Here is a 16,660-nt window from a genome sequence, read left to right as displayed (position 1 = left end):
CTAGTAGTTTATATTAGATTTCTTAGATATAACATCATACACTCATATGTGGAGGGTTTTTTCCTTTGAGAAAAAGCCTTAAACATTGACATCAGGTCATTAAAAGAAGCATTTGGGAAAAGAGCACAAAGATCTCTACTGCAGTCTCTTTGCTCTCCTCTGCTTTTTCTGTCCTTCTCCCAGGATCTGTCTGGCCTTTTCCTATGTTTTGTTCCATTCTCTCCACCCCCTTCCACCTCCTCCTCTCTACTTCTAGAATGTTCTCTTTTTCTCTCTGTTCTGACTGGCCTCCTCTCTTTTTCTCTCTCCTACTCCTCTGTCTCCCTCCAGTTAACTCCTTCTGCTTCAGCAGCCACATCTCCTACTTTGACAATGCAAACTGTTAGTGAAGTCCCTGAAAAAGCACACAAGTTAAAATGTTCAGGTGTTAAATTGTCTGCCTTAGTAAGCGCAGGCTAATAGAAGGTGCCAGGTTTACTATCCATACCACACTATTTAGCACATGCCCAATACAACCTAATTTACATCTAACGTTTCTTCATTCACTTGTACCTTTGTATTAATTTTAGTGTGTCTATACTAACACTTTCTGGGACCAGTTTAGTATGCCTGTTAGGGACTTATTGAACAGCATGCTATTGCAAGTGCATGCAAGTGAACAGTAAGCTTTAGTGAATAAATCCCTAAAAGAAAAAATCAATTACATCATTCACAGTTCCATTTAGAAATAGAAACCATACATTTCTAGGTTCATTGGTAACAATAAGAAACCTCAAGTTTCTATTAGCATTTAATAATTAAAACTCAAACGCACAAAGTTACTATTGGTATAATATGTAAGGGTGAAAATCCGTCATTCAAAATGCCCATTTTATATTTATAAATAGATCTCATTTAGGTTTTAAATTAAAATAGATGTAAATAATCACAGCTTTTAGTTACTTGCTGAAGTTTCCAGTTTGCGTTTGTGAGGTGGATCCTCAATTATTCTGATAATGTCACCACGGTTCTTAAGATCCATTGGCTTCTCCCAAACTGATAGCTGCATTTTAGGATTGAAGAAGAAGACTCGGTCATCTCCAGTCCAGACTATACACCTGTTTAAATTAATAAACTAATCTTAGTTGATCTGAAATACACATAAACTAGAAATTGCATACAATGGCTTCCAGTGCCGTCCTCATTGCACAGAATAATTGTAGAGAACTGATAGGAAATTGACAATTGTAAAGGAATACAATGTTCACTCTCCCTGCTGGTGAGAAAAATGGACATCATAAAATAGTTCAGTCTTTTAAAAAATGTATAAATGAGTAGTTTAAATTTTGCAATTACTATACAGTCAGAAAACATACATAAATTTTGCAATTACTATACAGTCAGAAAACATAACCCAGTATTATATCATTTTTAACATATAAACCGGTTTGATGCGGCCCTCGGTCGTGAAAGCCGGTATAGAAAATAATAAAATAAATAAATAAAATAAAAATGTTGAGTCACAGGTAAAAATCATTCCATTATGGATCTCAGATGAATTAGTGCAATTACCACATTATTTCTATTAGATACATAGAACTAAAGGTCAATAAACGTTAGTCCTATAAAAACGTTACTAACGTTATAAAAACGTTAGTCCTATAAAAAAAAAGATACCAACTTCAACTTCTTTATTGCTCTTTAGTTCTATTATGGATCACAAAATCCGCAAAGCAAATCTATGAATGAAATCTAATAAGTAAACTTAATCACAATAATTGAACCAATATTTGATCAAATGCATTGTGAGTTTTACTTATTCAAATACTTCTAATTAATTGTAGTGTTTTCCATAATTTGTAAGGGTATAGCAAGAATGAATAAAATATCAAATTGATAAAAAATACATACGATCTTTCAATAAGGAACTGCTTCACTAAATATTTTTCCCATAGACATCCAATGGCCGCGTGCACATGTGCGCTGGATTTTAAAATCCACGCGCACATGTGTGGGTGGCTTGTGACTCGCGCGCGCGTGGGGGGGGGGCGGATTTTACAAAGCAACACGCGGCGATACAATCGGGCCTTCCCCAGTTCTCTCCCAGTCCGTTCCTTTCCTACAACTAACTCTATCCTTCCTCCTTCTTCCCCTCTCCTCCCAGCCCCCTAAACCTACTATAACTATCCCTAATTTTTTTTATTTTATTTTAATACTTACTGCTCCACCGAAGCAGAAGTAATCTGTGCGCGCCAGCAGCTGGCTGGCACGCGCTTCCCCAGGACGGGGTAATGGCATTGTCTCAGCCCGCCCACCCCCCCATCCTGACCACGCCACCCCAGGCTGCCCCTTTTCCCTTGGCTGGCAGTTCTGCACGAACCAGGGTTTATGTGCGTGGCTGGGCCCGTTGTAAGATGTGCACGGTGTGCGCAAGGCCGTGCCGCATGTGTAAACTCTGAAATTTACATGTGTAACCCTTTTAAAATCCGGGCCCTTTAGTGAACAGTGGAGTAAACCACTGCATAAGCAGGTGAGTTTTAAAAGCCTGACATGTGCATTAATTAGGGGATGGGTGACTATGTTAGGCTGGCTTGCACCGAAGGGATTTTAAAAGCCATCCGAATATGCATGTAAATGCTACTGCGCGCACATCTTGGAACTTGTCAAAAAGGGACTGGACGGGGCATGGGCAGTACATAGATGTTTAGACACTTGAACCAGAAATTAGCTCATAAATACTGACGCGATCCAACATGCACAGAAGTCCCTGGCCCTATGGATAGCATGTAGGTTAAAAAAAAAAAATTTAAATCTAGGACCTATCTGTTAACTGGGCGAACTGGGGAGGAGCTGGTAATCTAAACTGGGGAGGAGCTGGTAATCTAAAAAGATTTGTAAACAACACAACCAAAGAATGCTTTTTCAAATTACAAGTTCTGAAAAAGCTAAAACCCTTACTACACGCTCACGACTTCCGCCTCGTCCTGCAATCAATTATCCTCACCAAAATTGACTACTGCAACGCATTGCTACTCGGTCTACCAGCCTCCACCATCAAGCCTCTCCAGATGGTACAAAATTCTGCAGCTAGGGTCTTGACCAATTCTAATAAGAGAGACCACATCACGCCCATCCTCTACAATCTCCACTGGCTTCCAATTAAATATAGAGTCTTCTACAAAGTCCTGACCCTCATACACAAATCCTTAAACAATATAGCACCAATCGATCTTACCCATCAACTACGTACCATTAAATCAACAAGACCAATCAGAAAAGCCTACCAAGACACCCTGGTCATCCCTCAAGCCAAAACTCCGCTAAGGAACAGGGCTTTTTCCACTGCAAGTCCTTCCCTTTGGAATTCACTTCCACCAGAACTCAGACAAGACTCTTGCCACCAGTCATTCAAGAAAAAACTGAAAACCTGGCTATTCAGTCAAGCATTTCCCTGATTACTAACAAGCCGCTTTCAACTTGCTATTTTGCATCTACTTCGCTCTAAATGTATAACTCCACCTTCCTCCCCACCCCATTAAACTTCATTCCCCCCCCTTATAAATGCAATTTTACCCACCCATCCTGACCCCCCCTAACCCCTCCCCTCCCCCCCCATCCCTGTCACACCCTTTCCTATCCTCCTTGTACCCTATCACAATTGTTCGTTCAATTCACTCACGTGGAAGTTAGTTATCTAAGGCTTCTGTTACCAGCCTCTTGTTAAGGCATCTGTACAATTAGGAATAGGAATATCTCCTAATACCATGTTTTTTAGACATTGTTTTTTGATCATTTACTTTTTTTCTTCTATTTAACTGCTATTTAAAAAGCTCTATTTTAAAACATTAAGTCATTTAGACATTTAAGACGTTGTTTTTTGTCATATATTATTTTTCTTCTATTTAACTGTTATCTAAAAAGTTCTTCGTTATATGTAATTGCCCCCAAGCAAGTTTTTCAACTGTTCTCTGTAAACCGTTTGATTTGCATATAATGTAAGAAGATCGGTATATAAAAAATATAAATAAGAAATAAATAAGAAACATGCAATGGCATCAGCGCGCGTCCTTTTAAAATATCCCCACCTACGCCGTGATAGAAGCAGCTTTTGTGCACACAGGAGCACATCCACTTCAAATTAGGTGCACTTGTGCATGCAGCCAGGCTATTTTTAACATGCAAGCATCATAGTGTGCTTCCAACTCAAAAACTTTAATTATGCTTCTATATAAGCAAAGTTTTATGTTAATGATAATATTAAAGGGGATTCTTGTCTTAACAGATCCACATTGTATTTAAATGAGATTAGTAAAATTTTGCATTAGAATCAGCTCATTTGCATTTTAATACAAAAATCTGCATTAATGGGACAAATGTGTTACTATTAATATGAACATGTTATAATACTGGTGCAATGTGGGCTCAGCGCTAACACATGCACATAATGGGGTAGATTTTCTAAATCTACGCGCGCGCGAACAAAAGTACGCCGGATTTTATAAGATACTCGCGTAGCCGCGCGCAACTTATAAAATCCGGGGTCGGCTTGCGCAAGGAGGTGCACATTTGTGCAACTTGTGTGCCGAGCCCAGCGCGTGCTGCCCGTTCCCTCCCCCCCCCCCCCCCCCTTCCCCCCTCCCTTCCCCAACCTAACCCACCCCCCGGCCCTATCTAACCCTTCCCCCTACCTTTGTTGGCAAAGTTACGCCAGCCAGAGGCTGGCGTAACTCTGCGCGCACCAGTGGGCTGCTGGTGCACCATTACCCGACCAGGGGGCTGGTCCGGAGGCTGCGACCACACCCCCGGGCCGGCGCCACATCCCCGCCACGCCCCAAAAATCATGCCACCTACCCGGCACGCCCCTGACACGCCCCCCTTGCGAAGCCCTGGGACTTACGCGCGTCCCGGTGCTTGCGCACGCCGCTGAGCCTATGCAAAATAGGCTCGGCATGCGCAGGGGGGTTTTAAAAGGGTTTCGCACATAACTTATGCGCGTAACCCTTTTAAAATCCGGCCGAACATTTGTTAATGTAGCTTAGTAAATACACATACACAGATGCTTTCTTAAAACCCAAACAATTTTATTATTTCAAAAACATCAAGGAGCTGGTATTCAAAGGCATTTAGCTAGATAAAGTTGTTCTGGCTAAATGCAGACTTTCAAAATTTCCACAACTTATCTGGTTAAATTTTAGATGGATATCTCTTCTATCAAAAATTTAGCTGAGAAACATATGAATGTTCCAGGAGTGTTTCTGGGAGGCGTTAAGTTAGCTGGCTAACTTATAGTTAAAAATCAGCTAAGTTAGCTGGATAATTTGAGACCCAACTCATAACTGGATATCTTAAAAAAGATATCTGATTAAGTGGCACTGAAGAATTTTTTTTTTAAAGTTTGATTCTGGGCCTTCCAGCCTGATTCCCACCCCCCACCATAAAGATTTAAAACCCCTGCTGGCCGACTGCCTCCCTAACCCCTCTGAAGGGAAACAGTAAAAATGCTATTGGAGCCAGATCTCCTCCCCTCCTGCTAAATAGAAAAAAAACAATTATGGCCTTCCCCCTTATCCCTCCCATACCATCTCCCCAAACCCTCCCACATCCTAAGTACCTGATCACAACCCTGGGATTGCAATATGCTGCAGTCCTCGGTGCTTCCATTGTTGCCCTGGGCAGCAGCATTGAAAGTGTATGCTGTCTGTCTAATGTCATGTATTCTTGGTAGGATTGGAGATAGGAAAGTTTCCTGTAATTACATTTCCATTATATCAAAGATTGATTCTAATAAGTTTATAGATATAGTAAAAGATATTTCAAGTAAACTGTATGGCAGGTCCCTGGACTCACTAGTGGCAGGTTAAACTTGGTTCCATTAGAAAGCTTAAACTCTGTGGCACCTGTGAAGCCACATCAGGATCACATGTTTAGGGGCTCTACCTGATTCTCTGAGGATTTCAATGTGTTAAAGAGGACTAGTAGAAAAACTGAAAAGAAAATGGAAAAATCAAGGGGGAGACCAAGAGAAAGAAGCCTAGGTAGATCATTTTAAGAAATATGTGGCCATAACCCTGGCAAAAAAAAATCATATTTTACGGTAAATATCAAGACAGAAAGAAATAATAGCAGAGAGCTATTCTGATTAATGTCAGGGGCTGGTGCCTATAGGATGGATAAATAATGTATGTGGGCATACTTTTTCACAAATTTTGCTGAAGTTTTCCTCAAGTATTTGAAGTGGAATATATTAGTTCTTCAGCGACCGAGCTGGTTGCAGAGCTCCTTTGAAATAGCATAAGAAGTACTATGTTGTGTCAGATCAAAGATCCATTAATTCCATAATGCTGTCTCTAAAAATGGAGAAACCATGTCACTAGGAGGTACCGAGCAGATCCCAAAGATTAGCTCCATTCCTTGTTGTTGATTCCCAGGGATCAGTGACGGTTTTCACAAGTCTATCAGAAACGCTCATCTGTCAACTACACGAGAAAGAGCCTTTTCCATCGCTTCCCCAAACTTTGGAACACCCTACCCAAAGCCCTGAGAATCCAGCACAACCTGAAAAACATTCAAAAAAGACCTACAAACATTTATTTTCCGCAAATTCTATACTAGCTCTCAGACATCTGATCATCCCAGCTCTCAACCGAACTCGCATCTATAATCCTCTTATCCTTCCTGCTCTCCTTATGAACCTCCTTACCCTCCCCATTCAACCCCTCCATGCTCTCTGACTTGATGTGTTTTATATTTGAAAATGTTCACCTTACTTTACTGTTACAAATCTTCTATGAAAATGTATATTGTTCACAAGGTTTTACTGTGCTCAACTGCTATGATAATTACATAATCTGTAAACCGTTATGATGGCTCTACCGAATAACGGTATATAAAACTCAACAAATAAATAAATAAATAGATAATTATTGTTTATGGATTTTTCCTCTAGGAACTTGCCAAAACCCCTATTAAACCTAGGTATTTTAGATGTCCTGACCGTATCCTCTGGCAAGAAATTCCACACAACACCACAAGATTTGCCATACTGGGATGGACCAAAGGTCCATTAAGCTCAGTAACCTGTTTCCAACAGTGGCCAATGTAGGTCATAGGTACCTGGCAGGATACCAAAAAGGTAGACAGATTCCATCCTGCTTATTGAGGAATAAGACCCAGATGCAGTTCAAAGGTCTCCGGAAATAATTAAAATCAAAGACTTTGCATACAGTTATTTTTACGGTACCTTTTGATCTTAGCCTTTACTATTTCCTATTTTCTCTATGCATGGGTCTGAGACATTTTAACCCCAATCACATCAAGAGATTCTATCTAGATATGCTAAGTAACACGTAGATATCAAGCACTGTGATGAGCGTGTCTTAGGAAGCAGGAACACAAAACAAAGAAAGAATGGGAAGTAATACCATATATGGACAAGTTGGAATATTGGTGTGCGAGAGATAAGGAATGGAATATAGCTGTGCTCCACAGGGAAACATTTGCTTGGTATCTTTTTCTGCTACTTTGCAGGCAGCAAGTGGAGATTAGATTCCAGTACACTCCAGAACTCCTTTATACTTTGCTTTTTAACAAGGCTTCTGTAGTTTTTCCTTTTACTCCTCTCAATAATAAAAGTAGACTCCCTAAGTTGTTATTTAAGAAAAAAACGGATTAACATAATCCCAGAGAAAAGCAGTGGATTTCCTCACATCCACTTTAATAATGGTTTCTTCAAACTTTTTTAAACCCAGCTACACTAACATTTTTTACCACATGCTCCGGCAATGAATTCCAGATTTTAATGATGCGTTAAAACATATTTTCTCTTATTTGTCTTAAATGTATTACGTATTAACTTCCTTGTGTATTAGCTAGCTTTTGTAAGAACATAAGAACATAAGAAATTGCCATGCTGGGTCAGACCAAGGGTCCATCAAGCCCAGCATTCTGTTTCCAACAGAAGCCAAACCAGGCCACAAGAATCTGGCAAATACCCAAACACTAAGAAGATCCCATGCTACTGATGCCATTAATATTAGAGGCCATTCCCTAAGTCAACTTGGTTAATAGCAATTAATGGACTTCTCTTCCAAGAACTTAAAAAAAAACCTTTTTAAAAACCCAGCTACACTAACTGCACTAATCACATCCTCTGGCAACAAATACCAGAGCTTAATTGTGCGTTGAGTGAAAAAGAATTTTCTCTGATTAGTCTTAAATGTGCTACTTGCTTACTTCATGGAGTGCCCCTAGTCCTCCTACTATCCGAAAGTGTAAATAACCGATTCACATCTACTCTTTCAAGACCTCTCATGATTTAAAGACCTCTATCTTATCCCCCCTCAGCCGTCTCTTCTCCAAGCTGAAAACCCCTAACCTCTTCAGCCTTTCCTCTTAGAGGAGCTGTTCCACCCCCTTTATCATTTTGGTTGCCTTTCTCTGTACCTTCTCCATCTCAACTATATCTTTTTGAGATGTGGCGACCAGAATTGTTCACAGTATTCAAGGTGCGGTCTCACCATGGTGTGATACAGAGGCATTATGACATTTTCTGTTTTATTCACCTTTCCCTTCCTAATAATTCCTAACATTTTGTTTGCTTTTTGCACTGTGCACTGAGCCGACAATTTCAAAGTATTATCCACTTTGATGCCTAGATCTTTTTCCTGGGTGGTAGCTCCTAATATGGAACCTAACATCGTGTAACTACACCATGGGTTATTTTTCCCTATATGCAACACCTTGCACTTGTCCACATTAAACTTCATTTGTCATTTGGCTGCCCAATCTTCCAGTCTCGCAAGATCCTCCTGCATTATATCACAATCCGCTTGTGATTTAACTACTTTGAATAATTTTGTATCATCTGCAAATCTGATAACTTCACTCGTCATATTCCTTCCAGATCATTTATAAATATATTGAAAAGCACCAGTCCAAGTACAGATCCCTGAGGCAATCCACTGTTTACCTTTTTCCACTGAGAAAATTGACCATTAATTCTACTCTCTGTTTCCTGTCTTTTAACCAGTTTGTAATCCACAAAAGGACATCACCTCCTATCCCATAACTTTTTAGTTTTCTTAGAAGCCTCTCATAAAGGACTTTGTCAAACGTCTTCTGAAAATCCAAATACACTACATCTACCGGTTCACCTTTATCCACATGTTTATTAACCCCTTTTTGAAAGAGTAAACAAACAATTTGGGGCAGATTTTAAAAGCCCTGTGCGCGCCGAGCCTATTTTACATAGGCCTGGTGACTCGCGCAAGCCCCGGGACGCGTGTATGTCCCGGGGCTTGAAAAAAGGGGCGGGGAATGGGTGGAGCGGGGCATGGCCAGAGGCAGAAGCCGGGAGGCAGGCACAACTTTAAAAACAAAGGACGGGGGGGGGGGGGGGGTAGGTAGGGGTGGGGGGTGGGTTAGGTAGGGGAGGGGGGGGGGAAGTGGAAGGAAAGTTCTGATTTCAGAACAGCCTCGGAGGGAACAGGGAAAGCCATGGGGCTCCCGTAGAGTTTGGCACGTGCAAGGTGCACAAGTGCATGTTATAAAATCGGGCAGATGCACGCACAAATCTACGCCCGAGCATATCTCTTAAAATCCGGCCCTTTGTGTTTACCTGTTCCATCCCACTTATTTTATAAGCCTCTATCATATCTCCCCTCAGCTGTTTCTCCTCTAAGGAAGTGCACTAGCCTCTTCAGCCTTTCCTCATAGGGGAATCATTCCATCCCCTTTATCATTTTGGTCACTCTTCTCTTAACTTTTTCTAATTCTGCTATATCTTTTTTTGAGATGCAGTGACCAGAATTGCACACAATACTCAATGTGTGAATGATACACAGGTATTATAATATTCTCTGTTTTATTCTCAATTCCTTTTTTAATAAATCCTAGTATTCTATTTTCTTTCTTGGATCGGACCCCCCCCCCCCACACACACACACACACACGCACACACTGAGCATGATTTCAGCATATTATCCATGGTGACACCTAACTCCTTTGGTGACTCCCAATGTGGAACCTGAGCAATATCATAGAACAGTGATGGCTAACCTATGACACGCGTGTCAGAGGTGACACGCCGAGCCGTTTTGGCTGACACGCGCAGCGTTTCGAGGACTATCAGGAATTTTTTTTTTTTTTTATCGGCTGCGCTGAGCCTTTTCTTTTTCAGCTGCGCCGAGCCTTTAAATGTGTTTTTTAGTTTCCCCCTACCCTCCACCAATGCCCCCGGGCGCAGGGAGGCTCATGCGTCGCAGCGATGAGGCTCAAGACAACGCGCTGATGCTCCTCCTTCCTGCCTGTGCGGCCCCGGAAGTAAACGTTGCCGGAGCCGCGTGGGCAGGAAGGAGGAAGCGAATCAGCGCGTGCAAAAGAGGAGGAGCCGCCGCGGGTCGCTGCGAATCCCAAGTCGCAGCGGCCCAAGAAGAGGAAGAGGCCCGGTAGCAGGGCTGCCACGGCCCGAGAAGATCAGGGCCGCTGCAGAGCCCATCCTGCGGCGACCCGCGAAGAGGAGGTCCAGAGGTGAGAGAGAGGCTGAGGGCCCGTAGAGTGCGTGTATGAGGTGAGTTGAGAGAGAGGACCTGAATGTTTGCAGAGACAGCATGTGAGAGCCTGTGTGTGTGTGTGTGAGAGAGAGAGAGAGCATGTGCCAGTGAGAGCCTGTGTATATGAATGATTGTATGAGAGAGCATGTGCCAGTGAGAGCCTGTGTGTATGAATGATTGTATGAGAGAGAGCATGTGCCAGTGAGAGCCTGTGTGTATGAATGATTGTATGAGAGAGCATGTGCCAGTGAGAGCCTGTGTGTATGAATGATTGTATGAGAGAGAGCATGTGCCAGTGAGAGCCTGTGTGTATGAATGATTGTATGAGAGAGAGCATGTGCCAGTGAGAGCCTGTGTATATGAATGATTGTATGAGAGAGCATGTGCCAGTGAGAGCCTGTGTGTATGAATGATTGTATGAGAGAGAGCATGTGCCAGTGAGAGCCTGTGTATATGAATGATTGTATGAGAGAGCATGTGCCAGTGAGAACCTGTGTGTATGAATGATTGTATGAGAGAGAGCATGTGCCAGTGAGAGCCTGTGTATATGAATGATTGTATGAGAGAGAGCATGTGCCAGTGAGAGCCTGTGTGTGTGAGAAAGAGAAATGCATGTGAGAATGAGAACCTGACTGTGTGTTTGAGGGAAGAAGATGGAGAAAAAAGAAACAGAAAAAAAGACAATATAAAAGGAATTGGCAAAAAAATAAGAAAGGGAAGGTGAAAAAAAAGCCTGTGACCAACCAATTAGAAAACTAAGATCAGACAGCAAAGGCAAAAAAAAAAAAAAATGTACTTTTTAGTGATTGGCACATGTACTCTTTGGGAATGTGCAAGAATAGCACTTTCTCAACGGATCTCACAATGTACGAGATCAGCATGGAGAAAGTGGAAGCCCACGGGGCCTGCACAGAGGAGGCAGCAGAATGGACTTCAGTGTCAGTAGCAGCAATCGGCACCTCCGCAATAGCCACGCGGCATCAGTGACAGTGGCAGCAGAGGAATGAGAGAGGTTCTGAGGTTGCTGGCAAAAGAAAGAGAGGGGGGGTCTACCTTTAGTGTGTGAATGTGTATGAATGGGACTCTGCCTGGGGGTGTATGTGTGTGAATGCATGGGTGCCTGCCTGGGGGTCTGTGTGTGTGAGAATGAATGTGTGCATGCCTGGGAGATGGGGAGGGAGTGTTGTGAACATGAATGGGAGCCAATAAAAGAAACCGACTGACAGATGAAGTTTGTAACGCTTGCTTGGACTTGAAGTGTACGAAATACCAACCTTCAATTGAAGATTTAGCCAATGAAATTCAGCAACAAAAAAGTCACTAAGCAGGTAAGGTAAAGAATTATTTGTTTTTGCTTTATTAATAAATACAGTATATATATTAAAATTATAACTTTGTTGATTAGAGCTACAAATATCACAAAATTATGGATTTTTCTAGAAGTGACACACCACCCGAGTTATGCTCGGTTTTTTTTATGAATTTTGACACACTGAGCTCAAAAGGTTGGCCATCACTGTCATAGAACAAGTGGCGTGAGCAGCATTACCCTATCAACCTACAGAAAGGTCAGGAACACCAGGCAATTTCACGTGGGCAATGTGTTATGTGCAAGAATACATAGGCAAGCATTCACTGATAATATCCCGCACAAGATAAATAATATATATCATAGAAGCTGAACAGACTACACTACTAAGAATATTGGGGTAGATTTTTAAAGTAATGCGTGGGCGTAGATTTGTTCGCGCAACCCGTCGTGAACAAATCTATGCCCGATTTTATAACATGCGCGCGCTACATCTTAAACTTTATTCACCACTGTACTGGTAACCAGTGCAAGTTGTACAAAACAGGGGTAATGTGGTCCCATCTGTTGCAACCAGAAATCAGCTGGTGGCAGAATTTTGTAACAGCTGTAATGATCTCAGTGATGTCACAGGCAGACCAATGTAAACCAAGTTACAGTAGCCTAGTAGCAATAGTACTGGGGCCTGAACCACTGACCAAAAGTCAGATGGCCTTAATAATGGCTTTAAGCCATGCATGATGCACAATAATTTTAAAAAGCCTGAACAAATTATAGCTTTCATCTGGTGAGTATAAGACAAGCAAGAATCAGTTAATAGCCCTAAGTACTTTACAACTGGGTGTTATAATTTAGAAGGTGGACCCTTGGTCTGGCGATGAACGTAAGTCCTACCGTCGGAAGGCAAGGCCAATCTCAAGGGTCACTGTGGGTGAACGATGAAGATCTGGATGCAGGCGCCTCCTGCAGGTCGTGTAATCCAGATAGCTGGCGCCTCCAGCAGGTTGTGCGAGCAGAAGCTGGTGCCTCCAGCAGGTCGTGAGAACAGGAGCTGGTGCCTCCAGCAGGTCGTGAGAAAAGGAGCTGGCGTCTCCAGCAGGTTGTGGGAACAGGAGCTGGTGCCTCCAGCAGGTCGTGAGAACAGAAGGTACCACAGCCAGTCCATGGAACAAGAGCCAGGAAACTCCACAGCCAGTCCAGGGGTCGAGAGCCAGAAGGTACCACAGCCAGTCCAGGGATCAAGAGCCAGAATATTCCGCAACCAGTCCAGGGGTCGAGAGCCAGGGAAGGAACGGCAGCCGGTCCAGGGGTTGAGAGCCAGAAAGTTCCACAGCCAGTCCAGGGAACAAGAGCCAGAAAACTCCGCAGCCAGTCCAGGGGTCGAGAGCCAGAAGGTACCACAGCCAGTCCAGGGATCAAGAGCCAGAATATTCCGCAACCAGTCCAGGGGTCGAGAGCCAGGGAAGGAACGGCAGCCAATCCAGGAATCACACACAGAGGAACAAATCAGGAACCATGAACAGGAACAACCACTAGAGCCAAAAAGCCAAGGCAAGGTCTGAGGCACCCTGCCTTGCCTTAAATAGTCCAATCCAAACCGAGGTCCACAGGAAGGTGTTCTGCCATTTCCTGTAGTGGCCCTTTTAAGAATCAGCTTCTGCCGCGCGCGCGGCCCTAGGGAACTCAGCAGGGCAGAGTCAGCAGCAAGCAGGAAGACGGCCGACGCCGCGGCCATGTTGTGAGTAGCAGGGATGCCGCGGAATGACCCCCTGATGCCGAAGCAGTCACCGTAAGCGGAGCGGTCTGCCGCGCCGGTGAGTGTCTGGTCCCGGTCGCAGCTTACCATCTCCGGAGGCCATAACACTGGGGCAATTGGTAAAAAGTAAAAAAAAACCAACCGAAAAAAAAAGGAACTTGTTGGGAAGACTAGATAGACCATTTTGGTCTTTATCTGCCATCATTCAATATGCTATTATGTTACAAACAGGTTCCATTTAGATGTTTAGTGGTAGTGCCAATAGGACTGAATCCAGTGGAACTGCTGTATCTATTGAGCACCATGTAGAGTAACTCTCCCGAATCCTGCCTTGCTGCTTCCTCGTACTAAGATATGAATAAAACCAATTTAGAACCAAAGCAGAAATCCCACATTCTTTTAGGCGATATAGAAGTGTCTGATGGCAAAATTTCCCTTTGCTAAATTCATGTTCCCTCTTCTCAATTAAGACTTAGAGATGTGCTTCAGGTATAAATTTTGTGTCAGGCTTCGTTTCGGGGCCCCCCCCCATGGGAATTTTGTTTTTCCTGTGTTTCGGGGGGGGGGGGTTTAGGAGCCCCAATTTTCAAGTTAGAGTTAGTGTGCACTATCGGGAGTTAGCGTGCACTAACTAAAAAATGAATTTTTTCCGAAATTTCAGAAAAAATTCAATCGTTTTTCGGTTCTCCCAAACCATTCTGAATTAGGAAATTTCATTGACATTGCCTAATTCGGGAAAAACAATTGCACATCCCTACAGTTTATCCATATGACCAGCGATGTTTTCTTAAGAACAACTTCAACTTTATTTATTTATTTAAAATATTTCTATACCGTCTTAACAATATGTAATTGACCAAAACGGTTTACAAAAGTAGTTACAAATAATAATAAAATAAAATATTAGGGATGTGAATCGTTTTAGGACGATTAAAATTATCGTCCGATAATTTTAATATCGTCTTAAACCGTTATGGAACACAATACAATACAGATTCTAACGATTTATCGTTATAAATCGTTAGAATCGTGAGCCGGCACACTAAAACCCCCTAAAACCCACCCCCGACCCTTTAAATTAAATCCCCCACCCTCCCGAACCCCCCCCCAAATAACTTAAATAACCTGCGGGTCCAGCGGCGGTCCGGAACGGCAGCGGTCCGGAACGGGCTCCTGCTCCTGAATCTTGTCGTCTTCAGCCGGCGCCATTTTCCAAAATGGCGCCGAAAAATGGCGGCGGCCATAGACGAAAAAGATTGGACGGCAGGAGGTCCTTCCGGACCCCCGCTGGACTTTTGGCAAGTCTCGTGGGGGTCAGGAGGCCCCCCACAAGCTGGCCAAAAGTTCCTGGAGGTCCAGCGGGGGTCAGGGAGCGATTTCCCGCCGCGAATAGTTTTCGTACGGAAAATGGCGCCGGCCATACGCGTATGGTCGGCGCCATTTTCCATACGGAGGGTTCCGGCGCCTCGCTGAACGACCTCCTGCAGTCTATCTCCTGCCGGCGCCATTTTCCGTACGAAAACGATTCGCGGCGGGAAATCGCTCCCTGACCCCCGCTGGACCTCCAGGAACTTTTGGCCAGCTTGTGGGGGGCCTCCTGACCCCCACGAGACTTGCCAAAAGTCCAGCGGGGGTCTGGAAGGACCTCCTGCCGTCCAATCTTTTTCGTCTATGGCCGCCGCCATTTTTCGGCGCCATTTTGGAAAATGGCGCCGGCTGAAGACGACAAGATTCAGGAGCAGGAGCCCGTTCCGGACCGCTGCCGTTCCGGACCGCCGCTGGACCCGCAGGTTATTTAAGTTATTTGGGGGGGGGTTCGGGAGGGTGGGGGATTTAATTTAAAGGGTCGGGGGTGGGTTTTAGGGGGTTTTAATGTGCCGGTTTTTCGATTTTTCGATTTTTAACGATTTTTAACGATTTTTCACGATATTTTACCCCCCCAAACGGCAACAATACGATTCCCTCCCCCTCCCAGCCGAAATCGATCGTTAAGACGATCGAGGACACGATTCACATCCCTATAAAATATAGTAAAATAAAATAAAAATTGCATAGAGTTTAGTTTAAATCTCTGCATAAACATAGCACCAATGTCAGACTCCATAGTCTATAGTCTCCTGGATCACCACTGGAGTCCTTTAAAGAAAATTGGTGTTACATTGACTACCATTCAGTCTTTTGGCATTTATTTATTTATTTATTTTTGGTTTTTATATACAGATGTTCCTGTATAATATACATATCACACCGGTTTACAGGAAATAAAACTGTCGCCTCGTGGGCGGTTTACATTGAAACAAAATAACAAATAGCATAAAGGAGCATAAAGGAACTTAAAGGAGCTTACAGAGAAACAATCATGTCTAGTTAAATTATGATAATGAACTATTCAGAAACCTATGTACAGTACATGATGGTGGGTCAAAGTCTATACAGATATTGTATTCTTCCGGCTCTTAGTTCTCCGGGAATGCTTGTGCGAAAAACCAAGTCTTTAGCTTCTTTTTGAATGTAATATGGCAAGGTTCACGGCGAAGGTCCAGAGGGAGCGAATTCCAGAGTGTGGGACCCGCTGTGGATAGTGCGCGTTTCCTCAGGGAGGTTTTCGCCGGCTGGATGAGTAGCATCCAGCCGGCGAAACTTCTAGTCGGTCTCTTGGAAATGTGTAGCTGGAGTTGAAAAGTTAGGTTGAGAGGAGAGATGTTATGTAGGGCCTTGTGTATCATCATAATGGTTTTAAAGTGAATCCTGTATTTAATTGGTAGCCAATGAAGGTGCTGGAGGATGGGAGTGATATGATCCCTTTTTTTGGTGTTTGTGAGAATTCTGGCCGTAGCGTTCAGGACCATCTGAAGTGGTTTGGTGGTGCTAGCGGGAAGGCCCAGGAGGAGTGAGTTGCAGTAGTCCAGTTTCGGGAGTATGATGGATTGTAGAACCAGGCGGAAGTCTCTGTAGAGTAGTAGTGGTTTTAATTTTTTTAATACTTGCAATTTAAAGAAGCATTCTTTTGTGGTGTTGTTTACGAACTTGTTGAGGCTGAGTCTGTTATCTAGGAGTACACCCAGG

The 16,660-nt window shown here is 43.3% G+C and overlaps 1 protein-coding gene across 1 annotated transcript in view; it reads right to left on the bottom strand.

Annotated features, from left to right (window-relative positions):
- Window positions 1-308: 308 nt before the first annotated feature.
- LOC115096213 (transcription elongation regulator 1-like protein) overlaps window positions 309-16,660 on the bottom strand; it is a 454,896-nt gene continuing 438,544 nt past the window's right edge. Inside the window, exons 8-9 of the mRNA XM_029610724.1 lie at window positions 943-1,097; window positions 309-394 (exon numbers count right to left, since the gene is read on the bottom strand). Of these exons, the coding sequence (XP_029466584.1) occupies window positions 309-394; window positions 943-1,097 (241 nt within the window). The remainder of the gene's footprint in view (window positions 395-942; window positions 1,098-16,660) is intronic.

Source organism: Rhinatrema bivittatum, chromosome 7 (assembly GCF_901001135.1).
Source record: "Rhinatrema bivittatum chromosome 7, aRhiBiv1.1, whole genome shotgun sequence".
Classification (NCBI taxonomy): domain Eukaryota; kingdom Metazoa; phylum Chordata; class Amphibia; order Gymnophiona; family Rhinatrematidae; genus Rhinatrema; species Rhinatrema bivittatum.
Note: the sequence above shows the minus strand (reverse complement) of the source record. Positions and strands in the feature narration are given on the sequence as shown.